We start from the raw sequence: 27,582 nt of genomic DNA, 5'->3' as shown, positions 1-27,582 counted from the left end.
TATACTAGAACTGACATGCGATTTCATTTTCACACAATTTGGGTGCATAGATCATGAGGAATCAGTACCCAGAACAACCACCTCTGGCCGTAATAACGGCCTTGATGCACCTGGGCATTGAGTCAAACAGAGCTTGGATGGCGTGTACAGGTACAGCTGCCCATGCAGCTTCAACACGATACCACAGCTTATCAGCAGTAGTGACTGGTGTATTGTGACGAGCCAGTTGCTCTGCCACCATTGACAACACGTTTTCAATTGGTGAGACATCTGGAGAATGTGCTGGCCAGGGCAGCAGTCGAACACTTTCTGTATCCAGAAAGGCCCGTACAGGACCTGCAACATGCGGTCATGCATTATCCTGCTGAAATGTAGAGTTTTGCAGGGATTGAACGAAGGGTGGAGCCACGGGTCGTGACACATCTGAAATGTAACGTCCACTGTTCAAAGTGCCGTCAATAGGAACAAGAGGTGACCGAGACGTGTAACCAATGGCACCCCATACCATCACGCCGGGTGATACGCCAGTATGGCGATGACGAATACACGCTTCCAATGTGCGCTCACCGCGATGTCGCCAAACACGGATGCGACAATCATACTGCTGTAAACAGAACCCTGTTCACAAGTCTTACGGATTTATTATCCCTAGGGGATTCTTGGTATCAGTTCCCTCCAGCACTACTTCAGACGGCAAGGTTTGGCGACAGGTAAAGGAGCTCCACCTGTTGTGGGCGGTGACTTCTACGTTTTGGCATCGCGGCTTGGGTGTGGCTTGACCGTCGAGCAGCAACCACACTCTCCAAGAATGAAAACGAAACACTAGATGGTTTTGTGACAAATGTAATATACCTTGGATATCATTTTGAACTTTGAGGCGTATGACGTATGAAAAGCTGTGTTCTACTCTGGTTCACGAGTCACTCTAACGATCTGTACACGCTTTCAAATAAATATATGTTTGTAAAAGGGAAGTAGTTGACGTGCTGTTTACTGTTACGAGTAGAAGTTGTCTTCTTTTGCTCCAATAATAGCTGCAGAAGGTTAAGAAATGAAGCCTTTTCTCGGCTAAACAAGGTATTTCAGAGGCACTGATTAGCAGGATCTGCATTCTAAAGAATCAACTACAGCGACCAGTTTGGCAAAAAAAAAAAAAAAAAAAAAAAACTAAATACGTCGGTTATTACGTCGGGTGGTAGATCCCATGAAGTGTTCTGACTCGGCTTCAACTAAAAGGAGCGAGCCAGCAGCTATATAAAACCCTAAACCAATAAGAAAATCACTTCAAAAGAAAGATTTGCATTACATTACCTTCAGTTCCACTACATACGTGTCGTGGCATTGCCAATATTTTTCTTGTACTAATGTATGTGTTGCCAACATACAGATAGATGTCACTCGTTAACAGTGTACGTCTGATGGAAAAATTATAATTACTTACCTTTTAATTATGAGCATGGAGTGTGGTCTCCTCACAGTTCAATTAATAATGTGGCTTGACTTTGACCCGATTTGAATGACTGGAAATTTTTCTAATTGCTGGCATGTATTGGCATTTGGTTTTAATGCCATCGAAAGATCGAAGTGTATACTAGTTACAGTGCATTTATTCATAACTATATGTTTCATATTTCAGTTATTTCCTCGTGATCACTTATGTTTAACACACAAGAGTACTTTTTGAGCGGTAGGGTGGTCTATTGATCGCGACCGGGCCAATTATCTCACGAAATAAGCGTCAAACGAAAAAACTACAAACAACGAAACTTGTCTAGCTTGAAGGGGGAAACCAGATGGCGCTATGGTCGGCCCGCTAGATGGCGCTGCCATAGGTCAAACGGATATCAACTGCGTTTTTTTAAAAATAGGAACCCCCATTTTTTATTACATATTCGTGTAGTACGTAAAGAAATATGAATTTTTCAGACGGACTAGTTTTTCCGATTTGTGATAGATGGCGCTGTAACAGTCACAAACATATGGCTCACAACTTTAGACGAACAGTTGGTAACAGGTAGGCTTTTTAAATTAAAATAGAGAACGTCGGTACGTCTGAACATTTTATTTCGGTTGTTCCATGTGATACATGTACCTTTGTGAACTTACCATTTCTGAGAACGCATGCTATTACAGCGTGATTACCTGTAAATACCACATTAATGCAATAAATGCTCAAAATGAAGTCCGTCAACCTAAATGCATTTGGCAATATGTGTATCGACATTCCTCTCAACACCGAGTAGTTCGCCTTCCATAATGTTCGCACATGCATTGATAATGCGCTGACGCATGTTATCAACCGTTGTCGTGGGATCACGATAGCAAATATCCTTCAACTTTCCCCACAGAAAGAAATCCGGGCACGTCAGATCCGGTGAACGTGCGGGCCACGGTATGGTGCTTCGACGACCAATCCACCAGTCATGAAATATACTATTCAATACCGCTTCAACCGCACGCGAGCTATGTGCCGGACATCCATCATGTTGGAAGTACATCGCCATTCTGTCATGCAGTGAAACATCTTGTAGTAACATCGGTAGAACATTACGTAAGAAATCAGCATGCATTGCACCATTTAGATTGCCATCGATAAAATGGGGGCCAATTATCCTTCCTCCCATAATGCCGCACCATACATTAACCCGCCAAGGTCACTGATGTTCCACTTGTTGCAGCCATCGTGGATTTTCCGTTGCCCATTAGTGCACATTATGCCGGTTTACGTTACCGCTGTTGGTGAATGACGCTTCATCGCTCAATAAAAAGCGTGCAAAAAATCTGTCATCTTCCTGTAATTTCTCTTGTGCCCAGTGGCAGAACTGTACACGACGTTCAAAGTCGTCGCCATGCAATTCCTGGTGCATATAAATATGGTACGGGTGCAATCGATGTTGATGTAGCATTCTCAACACCAACTTTTTTGAGATTCCCGATTCTCGCGCAATTTGTCTGCTACTGATGTGCGGATTAGCCGTGACAGCAGCTAAAACACCTACTTGGACATCATCATTTGTTGCACGTCGAGGTTGATGTTTCCCATGTGCCTGAACACTTCCTGTTTCCTTAAACAACGTAACTATCAGACACTTGGGTGATGTCGTCCAGGATACCGAGGAGCATACATAGCACACGCTCGTTGGGCATTTTCATCACAACAGCCATACATCAGCACGACATTGACCTTTTCCGCAATTGGTAAACGGTCCATTTTATCACGGGTAATGTATCACGAAGCAAATACCGTCCGCACTGGCGGAATGTTGCGTGATACCACGTACTTATACGTTTGTGACTATTACAGCGCCATCTACCACAAAGCCGAAAAAGTCATCCAACTATAACATTCATATTTCTTTGCGTACTACACGAATATGTAATAAAAAATGGGGGTTCCTATTTTAAAAAAAACGCAGTTGATATCCGTTTGACCTATGGCAGCGCCATCTAGCGGGCGAACCATAGCACCATCTGGTTTCCCCCTTCAAGCTAGACAAGTTTCGTTGTTTGTAGTTTTTTCGTTTGACGCTTATTTCGTGAGATATATATATATCACAGCTACGCTGAAAGCCTCAAAGCAATAGCGGATAGAACAAACATAAACAAGGTGCAATACCAACGGCTCAAGGCCACAATTAAATTTCAAAATTTTAAAATATACACTCCTGGAAATTGAAATAAGAACACCGTGAATTCATTGTCCCAGGAAGGGGAAACTTTATTGACACATTCCTGGGGTCAGATACATCACATGATCACACTGACAGAACCACAGGCACATAGACACAGGCAACAGAGCATGCACAATGTCGGCACTAGTACAGTGTATATCCACCTTTCGCAGCAATGCAGGCTGCTATTCTCCCATGGAGACGATCGTAGAGATGCTGGATGTAGTCCTGTGGAACGGCTTGCCATGCCATTTCCACCTGGCGCCTCAGTTGGACCAGCGTTCGTGCTGGACGTGCAGACCGCGTGAGACGACGCTTCATCCAGTCCCAAACATGCTCAATGGGGGACAGATCCGGAGATCTTGCTGGCCAGGGTAGTTGACTTACACCTTCTAGAGCACGTTGGGTGGCACGGGATACATGCGGACGTGCATTGTCCTGTTGGAACAGCAAGTTCCCTTGCCCGTCTAGGAATGGTAGAACGATGGGTTCGATGACGGTTTGGATGTACCGTGCACTATTCAGTGTCCCCTCGACGATCACCAGTGGTGTACGGCCAGTGTAGGAGATCGCTCCCCACACCATGATGCCGGGTGTTGGCCCTGTGTGCCTCGGTCGTATGCAGTCCTGATTGTGGCGCTCACCTGCACGGCGCCAAACACGCATACGACCATCATTGGCACCAAGGCAGAAGCGACTCTCATCGCTGAAAACGACACGTCTCCATTCGTCCCTCCATTCACGCCTGTCGCGACAGCACGAGGCGGGCTGCACGATGTTGGGGCGTGAGCGGAAGACGGCCTAACGGTGAGCGGGACCGTAGCCCAGCTTCATGGAGACGGTTGCGAATGGTCCTCGCCGATACCCCAGGAGCAACAGTGTCCCTAATTTGCTGGGAAGTGGCGGTGCGGTCCCCTACGGCACTGCGTAGGATCCTACGGTCTTGGCGTGCATCCGTGCGTCGCTGCGGTCCGGTCCCAGGTCGACGGGCACGTGCACCTTCCGCCGACCACTGGCGACAACATCGATGTACTGTGGAGACCTCACGCCCCACGTGTTGAGCAATTCGGCGGTACGTCCACCCGGCCTCCCGCATGCCCACTATACGCCCTCGCTCAAAGTCCGTCAACTGCACATACGGTTCACGTCCACGCTGTAGCGGCATGCTACCATTGTTAAAGACTGCGATGGAGCTCCGTATGCCACGGCAAACTGGCTGACACTGACGGCGGCGGTGCACAAATGCTGCGCAGCTAGCGCCATTCGACAGCCAACACCGCGGTTCCTGGTGTGTCCGCTGTGCCGTGCGTGTGATCATTGCTTGTACAGCCCTCTCGCAGTGTCTGGAGCAAGTATGGTGGGTCTGACACACCGGTGTCAATGTGTTCTTTTTTCCATTTCCAGGAGTGTATTACCATAATCTTTTAAGGCAGAAGGGCGCAATGTTTTCGCCTAAGGCGAAATTTTAAGAATAAGGTTTCAAGTGGCTAAAGGCCCATAGTTGATTTCCCAAAAATTCAAAATACCTTAAAGGTTTAAGTTTTAAGTGGCTGACAGCGCGCTAAGTGAAAAGATAGCACAACAACATTAACTTTCAGCAAAATATCCACTTGCTAGAATTCAAACTTACTTATATGGGCTTAGGCCCTTGATTTACATAAAACACAATAAAAGTTGTTTTTTCTTTTAAGCATTGGCTATAATGCATTGCCAACAGACCCTTAAATACCCATGAAAAGGACAGTGTAGACAATGGCACTCAGGCGCCTACAGAGGGGCGGGGGCGGGGGTGGGGGTGGGGGGTTGGGCCTGCCCTCAAAACATTAACGTTCACTTAGGTGAGACAGGTGGTGGGCCCAACTACACTTGATCCGTCGGTAACCCAACCAAGAGACAGTCACATATCGACCGACCAAACGATTTGCTAGCCACCAATCGGTACATGAAAACTCAAAGAGAAAAACTGTTACGGACGTGATTTTCCACAATGAAATATGTATTAAGCTGTCAAAACTACACACCTTGTTGGACAGCGACAACAGATGAGGAAAGGATGCTGCCTGAAATTACGTCAGTGGCCAGGGCAGGTAACCGGAACACTAACGGCTACAAGGCGGAAAATTCCGCTGGTGCGCTTGAATGGTAGTGAACCAATATAGTTAATTCCACCGGACGGCAGCTCGATTTCACCACTACAAACAGTCGGCGTTGCTCACAGGGAAAGCTCCCCAACGGCGAACCAGCAAAACGAACGACACGACATGAACGGACGTGGCTTGGGTACTTAACACACCACTCAACTTTGACGTCCTGGGTCGGTGAGCCACGAACCTCGTAGCGATCGGACAGCTCCACACACGCTCCGACACTGCCCAGGGACCACCAGCGGACCCAGCCGACTTCACCGCATGGGGATATCCTGTCTGGTCCGCTCCAACCGACCGACTACCCTCAGAATGCCGACAACATCCAAAATAGTCGTCAGTGGAAATAACGCCAACTACACACACAACCTGACAAACACTTCCACGAAGACCTGAACGATACCCAACAGTAACTAAGCACACACGAAGATAAATCGGAAGTCGATGCACACACACACAGCCGACTCATGAACGATCGGCGAGCCAAAAAGCGTCGTCCGGTAGGACCAGCGACCGACGATGCACCAAGACAGTGGCCCGGCTCAAGTGATGCGTGGCGGCAATGGTCGGGCGAGCCATGTCGACGGAGACCTCACTGCTGCTCCAACCCGACTGCACCAGTGCCGCATTGCAACTCCCCGACTGGCAGGTCCGGACTGCGCTCCAGACGCTTTCCAACTGACAGGCAGACCCGAGCTCGCGACCCGAACTGGCTTACGACAGACAACGACCGGGAAGTAAACTACTGGCCATTAAAATTGCTACACCACGAAGATGACGTGCTACTGACGAGAAATTTAACCGACAGGAAGAAGATGCTGTGATATGCAAATGATTAGCTTCTGAGAGCATTCACACAATGTTGGCGCCGGTGGCGACACCTACAACGTACTTATATGAGGAAAGCTTCCAACCGATTTCTCATACACAAACAGCAGTTGACCGGCGTTGCCTGGTGAAAAGTTGTTGTGACGCCTCGTGTAAGGAGGAGAAATGCGTACCACACGTTTCCGACTTTGATAAAGGTCGGATTGTAGCCTATCGCGATTGCGGTTTATCGTATCGCGACATTGCTGCTCGCGTTGGTAGATATCCAATGACCCTTAGCAGAAAGTGGAATCGGTGGGTTCAGGAGGGTAATACGGAACGCCATGCTGTATCCCAACGGCCTCGTATCACTAGCAGTCGAGATGACAGGTATCTTATCCGCACGGCTGTAACGGATAGTGCAGTCACGTCTCGATCACCGAGTCAACAGATGGGGACGTTTGCAAGACAACAACCATCTGCACGAACAGTTCGACGACGTTTGCAGCAGCATGGACTATCAGCTCGGAGACCATTGATGCGGTTACCCTTGACGTTGCATCACAGACAGGAGCGCCTGCGATGGTGTACTCGACGACGAACCTGGCTGCACGAATGGCAAAATGTCATTTTTTCGGATGTTTCCAGGTTCTGTTTACAGCATCATGATGGTCGCATCCGTGTTTGACGACTTCGCGATGAACGCACATTGGAAGCGTGTATTCGTCATCGCCATACTGGCGTATCACTGGTATGGGGTGCCATTGGTTACATGTCTCGGTCACCTCTTGTTCGCATTGACGGCACTCTGAACAGTGGACGTTACATTTCAGATGTGTTGCGACCCGTGGCTCTACCCTTCATTCGATCCCTGCGAGACCCTACATTTCAGCAGGATAATGCACGACAACATGTTTCATGTCCTGTACGGGGGCGTTTCTGGATACAGAAAATGTTCGACTGTTGCCCTGGCCACCACATTCTCCAGATCCCTCACCAACTGAAAACGTCTGGTCAATGGTGGCCGAGCAACTGGCTCGTCACAATACGCCAGTCACTACTCTTCATGAACTGTGGTATCGTGTTGAAGCTGCATAGGCAGCTGTATCTGTACACGCCATCCAAGCTCTGTCTGAGTCAATGCCCAGTCGTATCAAGGCCGTTATTACGGCCAGAGGTTGTCGTTCTGGGTACTGATTTCTCAGGATCTATGCACCCAAATTGCGTGAAAATGTAATCACATGTCAGTTCTAGTATGATATATTAGTGCAATGAATACCCGTTTATCATCTGCATTTCTTCTTGGTGTAGCAATTTTAATGGCCAGTAGTGTAATAGTAGTCGAGCAAAGATGGTACGAGGGGGATATATCGATACGCGCTGCTAGCGCCACTCACGGTCAGGCAAAGCAGCAACTCAGTGTCAGTAGTGATTTAAGTTAACGTAGTGAGGTGGAAGTACGTCAAAAACGGGGTGTAAACTGTGGTGTCACCGCCAGACACCACACTTGCTAGGTGGTAGCTTAAATCGGCCGCGGTCCTTTTAGTACATGTCGGACCCGCGTGTCGCCACTGTGTGATCGCAGACCGAGCGCCACCACAAGGCAGGTCTCGAGATACGATATAGCACTCGCCCAGTTGTACGAACGACATTGCTAGCGACAATACGGACGAAGCCTTTCCTCTCATTTGCCGAGAGACAGTTAGAATAGCCTTCTGCTAAGTCCATGGCTACGACCTAGCAAGGCGCCAATTGTAACAGTGCATGTACCTTACGAGTCTTATTTGTATAGTCAAGAGAGATGTATCACAAGGAGTGATTAAAAGTTAAGTATATTCCAAAGCTACGTATTTTCTTTATAGCAATCATAACGTATCCTGTTCCAGAATTGACGCCAGTCGGCGTGTGTGTACGCGTGCCTTTCTTTCGGCTCCCTTCCCAGTGTGGCGTAGCAAGCTTGTTACGCCACAACATAAAGGACATGATGGTGGGAGCACGAGCCACCCACGCCTCATTCTGGTTGTCTGACCATATGGCGGCCGATGGCCAGGTTGGTATACCACAGCCCTCCAGGTCGTCTCCAGACACATCATCGCTGGTCACTGGGGCTCAGTTCGAAGCCCGACTCGTCACTGAAGACAGTTCTACTCCAGTCAGTGAGATTCCAGGCGGAAGACGCGTCTGGAGATGACCCTGACAGCGGTGGTATACCATATGGCCCGACAACCAGGAGTGCTATATGCAATATTACGTAAGAATGTGAGTGTGGGAGACATTTAAATAACAGAGCAGGGAACTGAAACGAATCTCAAATAGCTCGATAGCCGCAAGGCCAGCTGCCTGCAGATTCTACGCTGTCTTCGTAATGCTGGGGTGTCATTTCATTTCATAACACATCCCCTTTGCTCGTCATCCGCAGCACCCTGATAGCACAGTGGTATGTCGACGATATTCTACGCTCAGTTGCCCTTCATGGCGAACCATCCTGGACTTACGTATCCCTAAAGAGGACCTCCAACAACTCTATCAGTCAGTCCGAAGCTGACTAATTGCTTGCGTAAGTGCCAGACTTGAGAAGCTCTTTCTCTTCAAATTTTGGTTTTCCTTACAGTATAATCAAACGTTAGGCATCAAGTGGGCCTTATTAAAACTTTTGAATATATTATGGCAGTGAACAGTGATCGATGTTGTTACAAATATTTACTATCAAAAACAATCTTGATCACAAATTATTCATTTGTTGACCACTTTCGACCACAACTGTGGTCATCTTCAAACCAATGATTAAGAACCTCCTTCTGGTGGTAAATCACAACTCACAACAACTTTGTTAGAAAGAAGCCTGCTGCAAAAACAAAACAAAAAAAAATTTTGAAACAGATAGTCAGTCATAAAATAATAACCGGCCTCAGTGCCGAGCGGTTCTAGGCGCTTCAGTCTGGAACCACGGGACCGCTACGGTCGCAGATTCGAATCCTGCCTCGGGTACGGATGTGTGTGATGTCCTTAGGTTGATTAGGTTCGAGTAGTTCTAAGTTCTAGGGGACTCATGACCTCAGATGTTAAGTCCCATAGTGCTCAGAGCCATTTGAACCATAAAATATTTGGCAAAATAAAATTACAAATAAAAAATAAAATATTTCATAAGGGTCTTAACAATTTTAAAAAACGAGGGGCAGAAGAGTGAACATTCTAAAGCGGTTCGTCAAAAAGCTCAAAGAAATGTTTGTCTTTGAATACAAGTTGCTCATTTAAAACAGATAACAGTTTACTTTTGTAAAGTGAACAAATTTCAATTTCTTCTAAAGTATTTAGCAGTAGTCCTTTTGGCACAGTATGTAATATTTTCAAATTTTTAGAAATTCAACCCTCAGAATTATCGTATCCATCTAGATGTTGACAAAATATTGATTTGGTATGTGCAGTACCAGCAGTATGTTCCTTAAAACGCGTTAGAAAGTTACGGGTGGTTTGGCCAATATACTGTTTCTCACAGTAGTGACTTACCACCAGAAGGAGGTTCTTACTCATTGGTCTGAAGATGACCACACTTGTGGTCGAAACCGGTCACTGTAATAAATAATTTGTGATCAAGACTGTTTTTGATAGTAAATACCTTATTAAAACCATCTGTCCTAAATAAAGCCCTGTGGGTGTACTTAAAAGGCCCATTGTACAAAATTATTATAGAAGTAGAAAACAAAAGGTGTCATCAGATTAAATGTTGTTATATTGTTGTAACAAAGTGCTCCAACTGCAGATGACATTTTACTAAAAAAAGTCGTAGTATTTATGACTAAAAACTATCAACATTCAAGAAGCCAAACAACAAATACCATTACTACAGGAAATAGCCCACAGTATTGACCTTTTTGGAAAAAGAGAAATAATGCTAACGGAACCACTACTGCAAACAAAATTAGAATTCGAGAATACGACACAAAAATTGTTGAAATGTTTACATACTTGGGAGAAATAAAACATACAACCTGAATGAGAAATCATGGTAGAGTAAAATAAACAAATTGATTAAAACACATCATGTTACGAAGAACACATATAACAAAAAAATATCTCTCTCAATAGCCACAAAGCTGAAACACTATAAAATAGTCACACAGCCGCAAATAAAATATGCTAGCGAAACTATATCAAAAACAACCAACACTCTAACAATAGACAGATTGCTCAAAATAGAAAGAAGGATACTCAGAACATGTATAAATAAAAAATACCACGGAGACGGAGTTTTGAGAATAGCTTCAAATGAAACAATTTACAAAGAATTAGAGCCAGTGACATGTACAATGAAAAAGAAACAGATCTCTTTCCTACGACATTTGAAGAGGACAACAGAACACAGAAGTAGCAGGAGAATAATTAAGAAGTTATGCAATAGTAAGAGTGCCATTAGACGTATCGCAGAGATAAAGCAGGACATGATCAAATTACAGATTACGATGGAGGATTTCGAAGACAAGACAGACGCACTCAAGATACTCCAGGACAAACATATCACACTACCTATAAAAACCTACAAACAGAGAATGGGAAGGGTGATTTTGGATGAGGAGAGAAGGGCACGATCAGAAAGAATGAAAAAGTATTGGGTCAACAAAAAACAGAAGAACCTAGTTCATAATATTGACCAACGTGCTCGAATGTAGACCATAAAATAAATTAAAAAATTTCTGTTGACATTTACAAATAGAACAATGTTAGAAAGCCAGACAAATTTAAAATGAAGTATGAAAATTCCAGTTAAATTGGTGGTGTAATTTTCAAATGTTACGCTATAGATCATAAAAGATTCCGGCATCCTCAGATCATGAGCCTACATATTCTTCTTGAACATATTCCCTATACATCAAGACGGATTTTCCAGTGCCACCGTTCCTAAGGATATTTTCTTTTACTGGGGGCACTTGGTTGGTCTTCCAAGCAGTTTGTTTCTTTACGTTCGGAAGTTTTGTTTTGCCATTGGCGCGTCCCTTTGCTTTTAACGAATAGCGCTTTCATCGATTCCTTTTTCTCCGTCAGAAGGGTATTCACAGGTGCAGACTTCTACGTAAACCAGACTTCATTATAGCAGAGGAACAGTGCGGCGTGATTCTGGGTACAGAAAACGAGTCGCTCTTATTCTAGCAATAAATATATTAAACATGGCCCACATGGGTATTATTGCAAACCTCCTACTTCTATTTGTTCAGCTATTGGCTACCTACAAACCACTAAAAATTCTTCAAATGTAATTATACAGTTTTAGAGACGAACAAACAGAATTTCCAGAGACATAGAATACACGATAGTTCAAGTCCCAGTTATTTGAGATATCTAAAAAAGTCATGTAATGTAATTAAACAGTTTTAAGTTTCCAGGCATATATAATACAGAGTAGTTACCAGTTAGTCCAGATATCTGAAAAAGTCATGTAATGTCATTATACAGTTTTAAAGACGAGTAAACAAAATTTCCATACATACACACTCATGCTCATAAATTAAGGATAATTGCAGAATGTGGTGCCACACAACGTGGCACAACACAAAACTGGCGCTAATAGCATAGGCACATAGGGAACACACACGAAACAGATCTGTAAGTCCACGGTGATATGTTGAGAAAATCGTCCCGAAACACATGTGCTACAGAACGCCACTGTTTCCTGCGCATATACCCCGGCATCAGTATGGGATATGATCACCATGCACAAGTACACAGGCCGCACAACGGGTTGGCATACTCTGAATCAGGTGGTCGAGCAGCTGCTGGGGTATAGCCTCCCATTCTTGCACCAGTGCTTGTCGGAGCTCCTGAAGTGTCCTAGAAGTCTGAAGACGTGCAGCGATACGTCAACCGAGAGTACCGCAGACGTGCTCGATGGGGTTCAGGTCTGGAGAACAGGCAGGCCACTCCTGATATCTTCTGTTTCAAAGTACTCCTCCATGATGGCAGCTCGGTGGGGCCGTGCGTTATCATCCATCAGGAGGAAGGTGGGACCCACTGCACCCTTGAATAGGCGGACATACTGGTGCAAAATGACGTCCCGATACCCCTGACCTGTTACAGTTCCTCTGTCAAAGACATACAGGGGTGTATGTGCACCGATCATAATCCCACCCCACAGCATCAAATCATGACCTCCATACAGGTCCCATTCTTGGACATTAAGGGGTTGGTATCTGGTTCCTGGTTCACGCCAGACTCGTCCGTGAACATAACATGGGACCACTGTTCCAATGATCATGTACTGTGTTCTTGACCTCAAGCTTTACGGGCTCTCCTGTGACGAGGGGTTAGTGGAATGCACCTTGCAGGTCTCCGGGCGAATAAACCATGTCTGTTCAGTCGTCTGTAGACTGTGTCTGGAGACAACAGTTGCAGTGGCTGCAGTAAGGTCCCGAGTGAGGCCACCTGCAATACTCCGTGACCGTCTGCGGGCACTGATGGTGAGATATTGGTCTTATTGTGCTGCTGTACACTTGGCCGTGACATACTGTAGTGCGTGTACACGTTTCCTGTCTGCTGGAATCGTTGCCATAATCTTGAGATCACACTTTGTGGCACACGGAGGGCCCGTGCTACGGCCTGCTGTGTTTGACCAGCCTCCAATCGCCCTAGTATTCTAGTCCTCATAACGTCATCAATGTGTGTTCTTTGAGCCATTTTCAACACACAGTCACCATTAGCACGTCTGAAAACGTCTGCACACTTACTCGCTGCACCGTACTCTGACATGCACCAACACACCTCCGCGTATGTGTACTGCTGCCAGCGCCACCGTGTGACGGCCGCAGGTCAGATGCATCGCATGGTGTATCAGCATTATCCTTAATTAATGAGCATCAGTGTATAATACATAGTAGTATAGTTACCTGTTACTCCATGTATCTGAAGAAGTCACAGTCTCATAAGCTAGTAAAGCGTAACCCTGGCAAGCAACAACACAAAGTGGAAGAAAACAAATCGCAGCTGAAGTGCGTTACTGGTCCAGTCGAGTGTTTATCAGGAGGAGGATCAGGTGTCGTTCATACTTCCAGAATCTGGAGCAGTGAGCCTAATATACAACCTAGACTTACTTGAAGTGTAAGTAGGCTGTTTAGGTTTTTTTATTGGTAACGCCACCTCTGTATGAAAATCACTGGCTGTGCTGTGTGAAGTCTGTGGCTGCTTTGCATTGTTGTAATACTCGCCATTGTAGTGTTAGGCAGCTGGATGTGAACAGCGCGTAGCGTTGCGCAGTTGGAGGTGAGCCGCCAGCAGTGGTGGATGTGGGGAGAGAGATGGCGGAGTTTTGTAATTTGTCATGAACTGCTATATTTATATATGATGATATCAAGGTAAATACATTGTTTGTTCTCTATTAATATCTTTCATTTGCTAACTATCCCTATCAGTAGTTAGTGCCTTCCATAGTTTGAATCTTTTATTTAGCTGGCAGTAGTGGCGCTCGCTGTATTGCAGTAGCTTGAGCAGCGAAGATTTTTGTGAGGTAAGTGATTTGTGAAAGGTATAGTTTAATGTTAGTCAGGGCCATTCTTTTGTAGGGAATTTTGAAAGTCAGATTGCGTTGCGCTAAAAACATTGTGTGTCAGTTTAAGCACATATGGAGAGCTGCATCAAACTTCCCCTTTGAACAATTTATACAAGACTGTGCTTAAACTGACACACAATGTTTTTAGCGCAACGCAATCTGACTTTCAAAATTCCCTACAAAAGAATGGCCCTGAGTAACATTAAACTATACCTTTCACAAATCACTTACCTCACAAAAATCTTCGCTGCTCAAGCTACTGCAATACAGCGAGCGCCACTACTGCCAGCTAAATAAAAGATTCAAACTGCACTAACTACTGATAGGGATAGTTAGCAAATGAAAGATATTAATAGAGAACAAACAATGTATTTACCTTGATATCATCATATATAAATATAGCAGTTCATGACAAATTTCAAAACTCCGCCATCTCTCTCCCCACATCCACCACTGCTGGCGGCTCACCTCCAACTGCGCAACGCTACGCGCTGTTCACATCCAGCTGCCTAACACTACAATGGCGAGTATTACAACAATGCAAAGCAGCCACAGACTTCACACAGCACAGCCAGTGATTTTCATACAGAGGTGGCGTTACCAATTAAAAAAACCTAAACAGCCTACTTACAGAAGCAAGTACCTATTACACATACATGCAGTTGCTTATTGATTGTAATAAAAAAATGTTTCAAATGGCTCTATGGGACTTAACTTCTAAGGTCATCAGTCCCCTAGAACTTAGAACTACGTAAACCTAACTAACCTAAGGACACCACACACATCCATGCGCGAGGCAGGATTCGAACCTGTGACCGTAGCGGTCGCCGGTTCCAGACTGTAGCGCCTAGAACCGCTCGGCCACCCCGGCCGGCTATTGATTGTACATAATGCATTACGAGACACTTGAGAACCAGTAGTGAACTTACTATCAAATTTGTCCATTTTCAGGATCAGCACGGAATTACACGAACTGTGTGCTTTGTGTTGCAGACGAGGTGCGGACTGGAACGTACAGGAACCTCTTCCACCCTGAGCAGCTGATCACGGGGAAAGAAGACGCCGCCAATAACTACGCTAGAGGCTACTACACTATAGGTATCTACTGCCATTCATTTACACGAGGTTATTAAAGTAAAAGTGACGTCTCATTATCAGCATGTTGTTGTTGTTGTGGTCTTCAGTCCAGAGACTGGTTTGATGCAGCTCTCCATGCTACTCTATCCTGTGCAAGCTTCTTCATCTCCCAGTACCTACTGCAACCTACATCCCTCTGAATCTGCTTAGTGTATTCATTCCTTGGTCTCCCTCTACGATTTTTACCCTCCAATACTAAATTGGTGATCCCTTGATGCCTCAGAACATGTCCTACCAACCGATCCCTTCTTCTGGTCAAGTTGTGCCACAAATACCTCTTCTCCCCAATTCTATTCAATACCTCCTCATTACTTATGCGATCTACCAATCTAATCTTCAGCATTTGTTTGTCGCATCACATTCCGAAAGCTTCTATTCTCTTCTTGTCTAAATTTTTATCGTCCACGTTTCACTTCCATACATGGTTACACTCCATACAAATACTTTCAGAAACGATTTTCTGACACTTAAATCTATATTCGATGTTTAAAAATTTCTCTTCTTCAGAAACGCTTTCCTTGCCATTGCCAGTCTACATTTTATATCCTCTCTACTTCAGCCGTCATCATTTATTTTGCTCCCCAAATAGCAAAACTCATTTGCTACTTTAAGCGTCCCATTTCCTAATCTAATCCCCGCAGCATCACCCGATTTAATTCGACTACAATCCATTATCCTTGTTTTGCTTGTGTTGATGTTCATCTTATATCCTCCTTTCAAGACACTGTTCATTCCAGTCAGCTGCTCTTCCAAGTCCTTTGCTGTCTCTGACAGAATTACAATGTCATCGGCGAACCTCAAAGTTCAGGTTGGGTCAGGTCGCTCGTAGAGAGCAGTTGCCTAGTTGTGTAGCTCACAGAGAGCACTTGTGTCCTGTATGGAATTAGGAAGGCCGGTCCTGTAGAACGATGGTGGTGCCTGAGCGATGTGTAGTATAAGGTAAAAACAAAAATTATTATTATTTATTGCCGCGCGCTTATGTAATTTGTAACAACTCATTTTGTACCATTGTTATATCAAAGTCACGTGTAAATATTTTTCAATAATAATCTTTCTTATAAAGATAAATTTTGACAGTCATTCATCTGAATTTAAAGTTTTTACTGATTTCTCCCATCCATAGTCATGCCAATTATCATAAAGAAAAATCAGTTTTTTTTATACATAACAAAATCTAGTGGCCAGCATTGCATCTGGGCTGTGCCATAAAAATTTCTTATAGGAGCAGATATATACGCGTTATCCGGTGACATAATTGAGGTAAGAATCTTCAATTTATTCAGAATGACTTTTCAGGGCCATGACGTCTAGATTTTCCAGTTTAGATTCACAGTCAGTTAATTATTGAAAGGTTATGTATGTGAGTCACATTTTCATTGGGAGGTTCGTCAGATTTTTATTCCGAAGTTACGGAAATAAACTGTTGGGAGGTTACATACGCAATAATGCGAATGCGGGAGACAAAGAAATACCAGAGAAGGGAACTGAAAACCATCTGAAATAGCTTGATAACTGGAAGCCCCTAGATTCTACACTGTCTTCGTAGTGTTGCGAATCTAATGCTCAGCGGAGTACATCTATGAGTTCAAAAATCCTGATTAATTATAGGAGTAGTGTCTAATGATTCCGTCTTTTATTTTATTTTGTGAATGCCTGGAAATTTCAGATTTCCTGTCTCATACAAAATTGTCGAGGCTTTCGGGGCCACTTGGTGACTTGTTGCCTGTTGCTGTTCGTCTCAGGATCTTCGGCAAGCGCTGTTTAACTATTTGTGTGACGTTTCGCGAGCACGAGTGGCTGGCATTGTCAAATATTCACCCGTCTCCTCTCCCCATTGCCGTCAGCAATGGAGAGTGAATCTTTGACAAAGCCAGACTCTCACGCTGGCGAATTGTCACATAAATCGTTAAACAGACGCCTTCCGATGATCCCGAGACGAATACCAACAGGCAGTTTCTGTCTGATACATGTCACACCGGTAGGTGTTCCTTTAACTTGGGTGCGGTAGCGTTCTCGCTTCCCACGCCCGGGTTCCCGGGTTCGATTCCCGGCGGGGTTAGGGATTTTCTCTGCCTCGTGATGGCTGGGTGTTGTGTGCTGTCCTTAGGTTAGTTAGGTTTAAGTAGTTCTAAGTTCTAGGGGACTTATGACCACAGCAGTTGAGTCCCATAGTGCTCAGAGCCATTTGAACCATTTTTGAACCTTTAACTTGGGACAACTAAATATCTCAAAAACGACGAATCGCATGAAAAAGAAATTTCTTTGTAATAATATTATTAAAGAGGACATTTGTCTGTGCTACAACTGCCGACCTCCTGACCACCCCACCTGCACGGGTGAAGTCAACTTTCTATTTTCAAAAGAATATCACCCATTTTTATTGCATATCGGGATTCTAAGCAAAAATTTATTACGGTTTATTCAAACGAGTATTTTCCATTCGTAATAGATGGCCCTGTGATCGACAAATATCAAGTGTGCCTGTTTTTACCTTAAATAACAGGTGCAATTGGTTCTACATTTCATTTACATTTCATGTAAGTGTAATCCTTAGTGTTGCAAATTTGATTGTGCAGTACAATATAGTTAGCCGTTTCAAGGTTTGGTTAGAAACTACGTTTAGCGTGGTCCGGGAACAACCACGTGGATGTAATAGTTTTCTGTTCGTATTGGGATGTTTGATATTGGTGAGTCCCCTTGCTTCTCATCATAACTGTAATTAACAGCAAATGCTCAAGCTGACGGTCTTCCATTTCGATACATTTATTCGTTCGTGAGTAAAATGCATGTATATACGGTTTAAAGAAGCATTGTGAATTACAATTATGGTCAGAGGCAAGAGACTCACCGACATCAAGCATACTGGTGGAAACACATAACTATTACATCCACGTCGTTGCTACCGTATCACGCTAAACGTAGTTTCTAACCAGACATTAAAATACCTAACATTATTCTACTGTATAATCAAATTCGCCACACTAAACTAAATTTCGAACGTAAATATCAACCTTAGAACACAAAGGTTTGCCGGCTGCTGTGGCCGAGCGGTTGTAGGCGCTTCAGTCAGGAACCGCGCTGCTTTTACGGTCACAGGTTAGAATCCTGCCTCGGGCATGGATGTGTGTGATGTCCTTAGGTTAGTTAGGTTTAAACAGTTCTAAGTCTAGGGGTCTGATGGCCTCAGATGTTAAGTCCCATAGTGCTTAGAGCCATTTGAACCATTTGAAGACAAAGGTTTACATTTATATCGTAACCGAAATGTAGATTGAAATGTGTCCCTTCTTAATTGCCAAAACAGTCATAAATGTTCAAATGTGTGTGAAATCTTATGGGACTTAACTGCTTAGGTCATCAGTCCATAAGCTTACACACTACTTAACCTAAATTATCCTAAGGACAAACACACACATCCATGCCCGAGGAAGGACTCGAACATCCGCCGGGACCAGCCGCACAGTCCACGACTGCAGCGCCTCAGACCGCTCGGCTAATGCCAAAACAGTCACACTTGATATTTGCCGAATTGAAAACAGTGGTCTGCATAAACCGTATCCTAATTTTTGGCGTAGAAGCCGAATATGCAATAAAACCGGGGGGTGGGGGTTGGGGGGTCCCATTTGAAAATACAAAGTTGACTCCGCCCACGCACGAGGTAGGCCGGGAGGTGGCCAGTTGCAGCACGGACAGATTTCCCCTTTACTAATATTAACTTACCACCTAGACCATTTTTTTCGTGCGATGCGTAGTTTTCGAGATATTTAGGTGTCTTACGTTAAAACAAACAACCTGAATATGGAATGTACATGGTTGTTCCTTTTAGGTTGGAGACAATTCCAAAACCTCAAGAAGATAAACCAGCACCGGATAAAATAATTACTGGAGCACAGCAGATAAGAAATGCGAAGAGTGAGAGTCTCAAGAAACAGTATTGGTTGTTAGCTGGCCGAGTATTCGCAGAGGTGTCGCATAACTCACTGCTGTCACCTCTTCCCTCTTCCCCCCCCCCCCCCCCCCCTCTCCCAATCTCCCTCGCCCAACATCATAGTGTGCTGTGAGAGTTGGTCGAGAACAGGAAAATTTTGGACAACATGCGCAACGTTTATCGCAAAGTTAGATTAGACTTCCCAAGAGGAGCGTAGCAGAAACACTACGTCTAGTGAGGTCCCAAATGGACCCGACTGCGAAGTAACACCTTTACTGGGAAATACTCAAGGGTACTGCTGACATGTCAAACCGCTACGAGTGACGTGGATTAGTGTTAGAGGTGTTGAGAAACCACTGAAATCTCTGTAATATTCTTTAACAATAGTTGGAAAATTATCAAGCTTCACTGAACATGCGTTGGAGATAAAATGTTCGACGGTAGAAGACTTACTTGGTTAGAGTACAGGATTCGTTCCAGCGCTCTTAGACGGTGCACACCCTCTCACTTGTGTAAAAACAACGCTAGCAAGGTACGAGGGCTATCCACAAAGTACATTACGTTTTGGAATTAAATAAAATAAAGTATTGGAATTTTTTTTATTATATACAGATGAAAGCCACACTTAAATACTACTTTTCAACATAGTTTCCATTTAAATTAAGGCACTTATCGTAGCGATGGACGAGCTTGGAAAATCCTTCGTCGTAAAATTCGGCCGCCTGCGCCTTCAACCACGTGGCGACTGTCTTTTGGGACAGGAAAGGTGTGATTTTTGTGGATTTCCTAGAAAGAGGCACTACAATAAACTCTCAAAGGTATTGCCAAACTCTGCACAACCTCAGAAGAGCAATACAAAACAAGCGCAGGGGAAAGTTGGGCTCAAAGATCTTGCTGATTCACGACAACGCCCGGGCCCACACGGCAAATGCCACTCGTGAAGTTCTCGAATCTTTTAGGTGGGAGTTGTTTCCTCATCCGCCGTACAGTCCCGACCTGGCACCGAGCGACTTCCACTTATTCCCAGCAATGAAGAAGTGGTTGGCTATGCAGCGTTTTGATGACGACGCACTGCTTCAGGAAGAGGTAACCACTTGGTTGAAGGCGCAGGCGGCCGAATTTTACGACGAAGGAATTTCCAAGCTCGCCCGTCGCTACGATAAGTGCCTTAATTTAAATGGCAACTATGTAGAAAAGTAGTATTTAAGTGTGGCTTTCATCTGTATATAATAAAAAAAATTCCAATACTTTATTTTTAATTCCAAAACGTAATGTACTTTGTGGATAGTCCTTGTATTTCGCAGTTTCCAGCTTCTGCAATTATTATCGCACAAACTGTTAACCGATGGTACTATCGGGACGTTATGCGAGGAATGCGAGAAAATGTGAAGAGGAAACGGTCTGGAAAGTGGCGAGACAATTCATGGCTCTTGCATCACGATAACACACCCGTACATTCATTCGTGTTGGTGCGTGACTATTGGACAGACAAATGAAATCATTGTGCTGCCTCATCGTAAGCACTCTCCAGAAGAGACCCTTGCGGGATTTTTTTTTTATTATTATTTCCAAAGTTGAAAACCCTGGTCAACAGACGAAGATTTACAGCGATAGACGAGATAAAAGGAAAATTCGCAGACGCTACTTCGCACAATCCAGCAAGACTGCTTCCGGAAGTGGAAACGCCGTTGGGAGGGGTGTGTCAATTTTGGAGGACAGCATTTCGAAGGAGACCATGCACAATATGTAAAACGTAAGCGTAGAAAAATTTTGTAGATAAAGTTACAGAATTTTTTGAACAGAGCTCATGCTGTTGAGTGCAGTTAACGACAACCGACAGCAAGCGCGAAAGTTTTCTAGAAAGCCAGTTTACTAGAAAAATTTCTATTTCTACTGAAAGCAGATGGCAGTTATAAGACTCAAGGGACATGAAAGGGAAGCAGTGGTTGGGAAAGGAGTGAGTCAGCGTTGTAGCCTCTCCCCGATGTTATTCAATCTGTGTATTGAGAAAGCAGTAAAGGAAACAAAAGAAAAATTCGGAGTAGGTATTAAAATCCATGGAGAAGAAATAAAAAGTTTGAGGTTCGTCGATGACATTGTAATTCTGTCAGAGGCAGCAAAGGACTTGGAAGAGCGATTGAACGGAATGGACAGTGTCTTGAAAGGAGGCTATAAGATGAACAACAACAAAAGCAAAACGGGAATAATGGAATGTAGTCGAGTTAACTCGGGTGATGCTGAGGGAATTAGATAACTCAATGAGACGCTTAAACTAGTAAAGGAGTTTTGCTATTTGGGGAGCAAAATAACTGATGATGGTCAAAGTAGAGAGGATATAAAATGTAGACTGGCAATGGCAAGGAAAGCGTTTCTGAAGAAGAGAAATTTGTTAACATCGAGTATAGATTTAAGTGACAGGAAGTCGTTTCTGAGAGTATTTGTATGGAGTGTAGCCATGTATGGAAGTGGAACATGGACGATAAATAGTTAGGAGAAGAAGAGAATTGAAGCTTTCGAAATGTGGTGCTACAGAAGAATGCTGAAGATTGGATGGCTAGATCACATAACTAATGAGGATGTATTGAACAGAATTAGGGAGAAGAGATATTTGTGGCACACCTTGACTAGAAGAAGGGATCGGTTGGTAGGACATGTTTTGAGGCCTCAAGGGATCACCAATCTGGTACTGGAGGACAGCGTGGAGGATAAAAATCGTAGAGGGAGACCAAGAGATGAATACACTAAGCAGATTCAGAAGGATGTAGGCTGCAGTACGTACCGGGAGATGAAGCAGCTTGTACAGGATAGAGTAGCATCAAACCAGTCTCAGGACTGAAGACCACAACAACAACAGAAAAATTTCAAAATTCGTACTAAACCGCTCCTTCCAGCTTATCAGATGTGCACGTAAGTACCGAAAAAACATTAAATAGCTACTCTGACGAGAAGGAGAAGTGTCTGCCGTGCTGGTGACGTTCCAGTTGCAGTTTTCTTTTGTTGCTCTCGAGTTGAGAGGTGGTTCGAGATAATAGGTAGCGCTTCCCCTCCAGAAGCACTCAGAAACTAGGACCCTCACTCACAAAACTATATTACATTGAACCCCCTTGCATAAATTCAGCTTCTCTTTCTACAGCGTTTCGTCAAAAAAAAAATGGTTCTGAGCACTATGGGACTCAACTGCTGAGGTCATTAGTCCCCTAGAACTTAGTACTACTTAAAACTAACTAACCTAAGGACATCACAAACATCCATGCCCGAGGCAGGATTCGAACCTGCGACCGTAGCGGTCTTGCGGTTCCAGACTGCAGTGCCTTTAACCGCACGGCCACTTCGGCCGGCGTTTCGTCAAAAGTCCGTAAATTTCGCGCTGGGGAATCTACACTACAAATGTAATTAAGAGCTTAGTTCGCGTTCATTCTAGAACTTAGAAACGCAGACGTTCTTTGAGGCGGGACTCGCGTATTTTAATGCATTTAAATGAGACATTGTCTTCCGCGTAAACAGCTCCTCCTTTCTCTCGTCAAGAATACTCGCAGAACAACTGAAGTAAACAGACCGTCTTGCCGGTGCAGCGTGTGTCCTGTCAGACAGGCCAACTAAGAAAATTTTCACCTGATTTCTAGTTCATTCCGCAAATTTAAATTCGATGAGTCACATGCTCGGCTCACAATTTCAACCGAAAGTGTTTTTGTTGATGATAAATACACTACTGGCCATAAAAATTGCTGCACGAGAGAAAAAAACGTGCCACAGACGCGAAATTTAACCGACAGGAAGAAGATGCTGTGATATGCAAATGATTAGCTTTTCAGAGCATTCACACAAGGTTGGCGCCAGTGGTGACACCTACAACGTGCTGATATAAGGAAAGTTTCCTACCGATTTCTCGTACACAAACAGCAGTTGACCGGCGTGTAAGGAGGAGAAATGCGTACCATCACGTTTCCGACTTTGGTAAAGGTCGGATTGTAGACTATCGCGATTTCGGTTTATCGTATCGCGACATTGCTGCTCGCGTTGGTCGAGATCCAATGACTGTAAGCAGAATATGGAATCGGTGGGTTCAGGAGGGTAATACGGAACGCCGTGCTCGATCCCAACGGCCTCGTATCACTAGCAGTCGAAATGACAGGCATCTTATTCGCATGGCTGTAACGGATCGTGCAGCCACGTCTCGAACCCTGAGTCAACAGACGGGGACGTTTGCAGGACAACCACCATCTGCACGAACAATTCGACGACGTTTGCAGCAGCACGGACTATGAGCTCGGAGACCACGGCTGCCGTCACCCTTGACGGTGCATCACAGACAGGAGCTCCTGCGATGGTGTACTCGCGCGACGAACCTGGGTGGACGAATGGCAAAACGTCATTTTTTCGGATAAATCCAGGTTCTGTTTACAACATCATGATGGTCGCATCCGTGTTTGGCGACATCGCGGTGAACGCACATTGGGAGCGTGTGTTCGTCATCGCCATACTGGCGTATCATCCGGCGTGATGGTATGGGGTGCCATTGGTTACACGTCTCGGTCACCTCTTGTTCGCATTGACCGCACTTTGTAAGAGGTATGCGCTGCCTGCGATATAGAATCGCTGACCAGAGAGCAGTGTTGACTGCAGTACGAACTGTGTAACTGTAGCAGTTAGTTGTTGCTAGTCGCTTGTCTGAGGTTGTCTGCGCTTGTCTGCAGTGTGCTCTGATCGGGAATCTGGAGATGGAGCATTATTGTATAAGGTAAAGAAGCAGCCTCGCGCATATCTAGTAATGTATCTGAACTGTCATCCAAATGTTTTAAAAATGTCCTAATAATAATTTTGGTAATATAAAGCAATTTTTTTTAAAAAAAAGCATTCATTTCAAAAAAATCAGTTGCTTCCTTTCACAAATCACAAATGTATAAGCCAGCATTGCACGGAGCTGTGCCGAAAAAGTTTTTAGCTAAGAGCAGATATATTCGCCGTTTTTTTTTTATTGAGGTAAGAATTTTTGCTTTTTATTCAGAATGAACTTACAGGGCCACGACGCAGCACTGCTGTCGTCCAAATTTTACCAGGTTACTGAATTTATTTTTTATTATGAGGTTTAGGAATTTTTCTGTTTCGAGCTTACATTAAATGAGAAAAGAATTTTGTGGGTACATTAAATGTGAATGCATTTGTGCACGGAGATTATAAATGGGAACCAATTTTGTTCTGAGGTCACACAAAAATTAGAATCGCTATCCATAATAAATTTATTTTAATTATAAATTTTGTGGGGATGTTACAACTTTGAACAGTGGACGTTACATTTCAGATGTGTTACGACCCATGGCTCTATCCTTCATTCGATCCCTGCGAAACCCTACGTTTCAGCAGGATAATGTACGACCGCATGTTGCAGGTCCTGTACGGACCTTTCTTGATACAGAAAATGTTCGACGGCTGCCCTGGCCAGCACATTCTCCATCTCTCTCACCAATTGAAAACGTGTGGTCAATGGTGGCCGAGCAACTGGGTCATCACAATACGCCAGTCACTACTCTTGATGAACTGTGGTATCGTGTTGAAGCTGCACGGGCAGCTGTACCTGTACACGCCATCCAAACACCAATTCTAGTGCCGGCCGGAGTGGCCGAGCGGTTCTAGGCGCTACAGACTGAGCCGCGCTATAGCTACGGTCGCAGGTTCGAATCCTGCCTCGGGCATGGTTCAAATGGCTCTGAGCACTATGGGACTCAACTGCTGAGGTCATTAGTCCCCTAGAACTTAGAACTAGTTAAACCTAACTAACCTAAGGACATCACAAACATCCATGCCCGAGGCAGGATTCGAACCTGCGACCGTAGCGGTCTTGCGGTTCCAGACTGCAGCGCCTTTAACCGCACGGCCACTTCGGCCGGCTGCCTCGGGCATGGATGTGTGTGATGTCCTTAGGTTAGTTAGGTTTAATTAGTTCTAAGTTCTAGGGGACTGATGACCTCAGAAGTTAAGTCCCATAGTGCTCAGAGCCATTTTTGAACCAGTTCTAGTATAATATATTTGTTCATGAATACCCGTTTATCATCTGCATCTCTTCTTCGTGTAGTAATTTTAATGGCCAGTAGTGTATAAGATTGCACGGCCAAGATACTTCGTTTTAAAAAATAAGTTTTGACTCATTTGTTCATTTCTGAATCTGGTTATGAGACTCACTTCCAAGCTTTACCTTCTAAACTCTGTCTGTAAGCTTTTTCTAAAAGGCAACACATACACAAGCGACTGATCGAAGCGATCCATCCCATGCGTTATCGCTTGGAGTCACTCGTTAGCCTCGAAGTCCCACAGAGGAGTCATCTGACACGCAATTTCAATCACTGTACGTACGTCGGGGTGTGGAGAAGTTCTGCTATGGAAAATGAACTGCTATGTTTAGCAGCAGCTGCAGTTGACTTCCGTAGACCCACGAGTAGGTGCAGAAAATAAATTTAAAACAAAGGAAAATTATAATTCATTAAACTAATTTTGAAACTCTTTTTTTGGGAAATGTACATTACTTTACAAAATACATTACACTTTTCACTGACACCAAGTGGTTGTGGACATCTTTCCAGTGTGCTAGTACAATTCGTTTCTCGTTCATTAGCCCCAATTTGTTTCTTTTATTCATTAACCTTGTAGTTTAACTGCAAGTATTTCCACTTTTTTTTTTTTTTTGCAATCTCAATATGTCTATAGAGAAGCCGTCAATATCAACACTACTGATTAACGTAACTTCGGCGATAAATAGCCGGCCTCTGTGACCGAGCGGTTCCAGGCGCTTCAGTCCGGAACCGCGCTGCTGCTACGGTCGCAGATTCGAATCCTGCCTCGGGCATGGATGTGTGTGATGTCCTTAGGTTAGTTAGGTTATAGTAGTTCAAAGTTCTAGGGGACTGATGACCGCAGAAGTTAAGTCACATAGTGCTTACAGCCATTTGAACCGCTCGGCTATAAATTGTATGAGGAATAGTGAGACTATACAAAATGACAAGAGACTTGAGCATAGCTGTATAATAGATTTTCTTTGGACTTTCCAATTAAAATGCCCACTTAACATAAGCGTACGTATCGCATTCTGTTTAGAATTTGAAAACTTTAATAATGTGCGTGACAATTTCGTAAATAACTCAGAATTACGTGGTAGAACCTGTCGTATCGCGTCTGTTATTATGCACTTCACATCAATTCTGGTTCTATAGGATATCTTCATCTACAACTATATCTCCATGGATTCTCTGCAAATCACATTTAAGTGCCTAGCAGAGGGTTCATCGAAGCACCTTCACAATTCTCTATTATTCCAATCTCGCAGAGCGCGAGGAAAGAACGAAGACGTATATCTTACCGTACGAGCTCTGATTTCCCTTATTTTATCGTGGTGATAGTTCCTGCCTACGTAGGTCGGTGTCAACAAAATATTTTCGCATTCGGAGGAGAAAGTTGGTGATTGGAATTTCGTGAGAAGATTCCGTCGCAACGAGAAACGCCTTTCTTTTAATCATTTCCAGCCCAAATCCTGTATCATTTCTGCAACACTCACTCCCATATTTCGCTATGAAACAAAATGTGCTGCCTTTCTTTGAACTTTTTCGATGTACTCCGTCAGCCCTATCTGGTAAGAATCCCATACCGCGCAGCAGTATTCTAAAAGAGGATGGACAGTCGTAATGTAGGCAGTCTCCTTAGTAGATCTGTTACATTTTCTAAGTGTCCTCCCAATAAAACGCAGTCTTTGGTTAGCCTTCCCCACAACATTTTCTAGGTGTTCCTTCCAATTTAAGTTGTTCGTAATTGTAACACCTAGGTATTTAGTTGAATTTGAGGCTTTTAAATTAGATTGATTTATCGTGTAACCGAATTCAAACAGTTCCATTTCGCACTCATGTGGATGACCTCACACTTTTCGTTATTTAGGGTCAACTACCACTTTTCGCATCATTCAGATATCTTTTCTAAATCGTTTTGCAGTTTGTTTTGATGTCCTGATAACGTTATTAGTCGATAAACGACAGCGTCATCTGTAAGCAATCTAAGAGGGCTGCCCAGATTGTCTCCTAAATCGTGTATATAGATAACGAAAGCAAAGGGCCTGTAACACTACCTTGGGGAACGCCAGAAATCACTTCTGTTTTACTCGATGACTTTCCATCAATTACTACGAACTATAACCTCTCTGACAGGAAATCACAAATCCAGTCATATAACCGAGACGATATTCGATAAGCACGCAATTTCACTTCAAGCCGTTTATGTGGTACAGTGTCAAAAGCCTTCCGGAAATCCAAAAATACGAAATTGATCTGAAATCCCTTGTCAATAGCACTCAACACTTCATGTGAAGAAAGAGCTAGTTGTATTTCA

At 44.1% G+C, this 27,582-nt stretch overlaps 1 protein-coding gene across 1 annotated transcript in view; it reads left to right on the top strand.

Annotated features, from left to right (window-relative positions):
- LOC126428082 (tubulin alpha-3 chain-like) overlaps positions 1 to 27,582 on the top strand; it is a 231,150-nt gene that overhangs the window by 78,097 nt on the left and 125,471 nt on the right. Inside the window, exon 3 of the mRNA XM_050089970.1 lies at positions 15,150 to 15,254. Coding sequence (XP_049945927.1) covers positions 15,150 to 15,254 — 105 coding nt within the window. The remainder of the gene's footprint in view (positions 1 to 15,149; positions 15,255 to 27,582) is intronic.

This window comes from Schistocerca serialis, chromosome 12, assembly GCF_023864345.2.
Source record: "Schistocerca serialis cubense isolate TAMUIC-IGC-003099 chromosome 12, iqSchSeri2.2, whole genome shotgun sequence".
Lineage (NCBI taxonomy): Eukaryota > Metazoa > Arthropoda > Insecta > Orthoptera > Acrididae > Schistocerca > Schistocerca serialis.
This window is presented reverse-complemented; position numbering and strand designations above follow the sequence as displayed.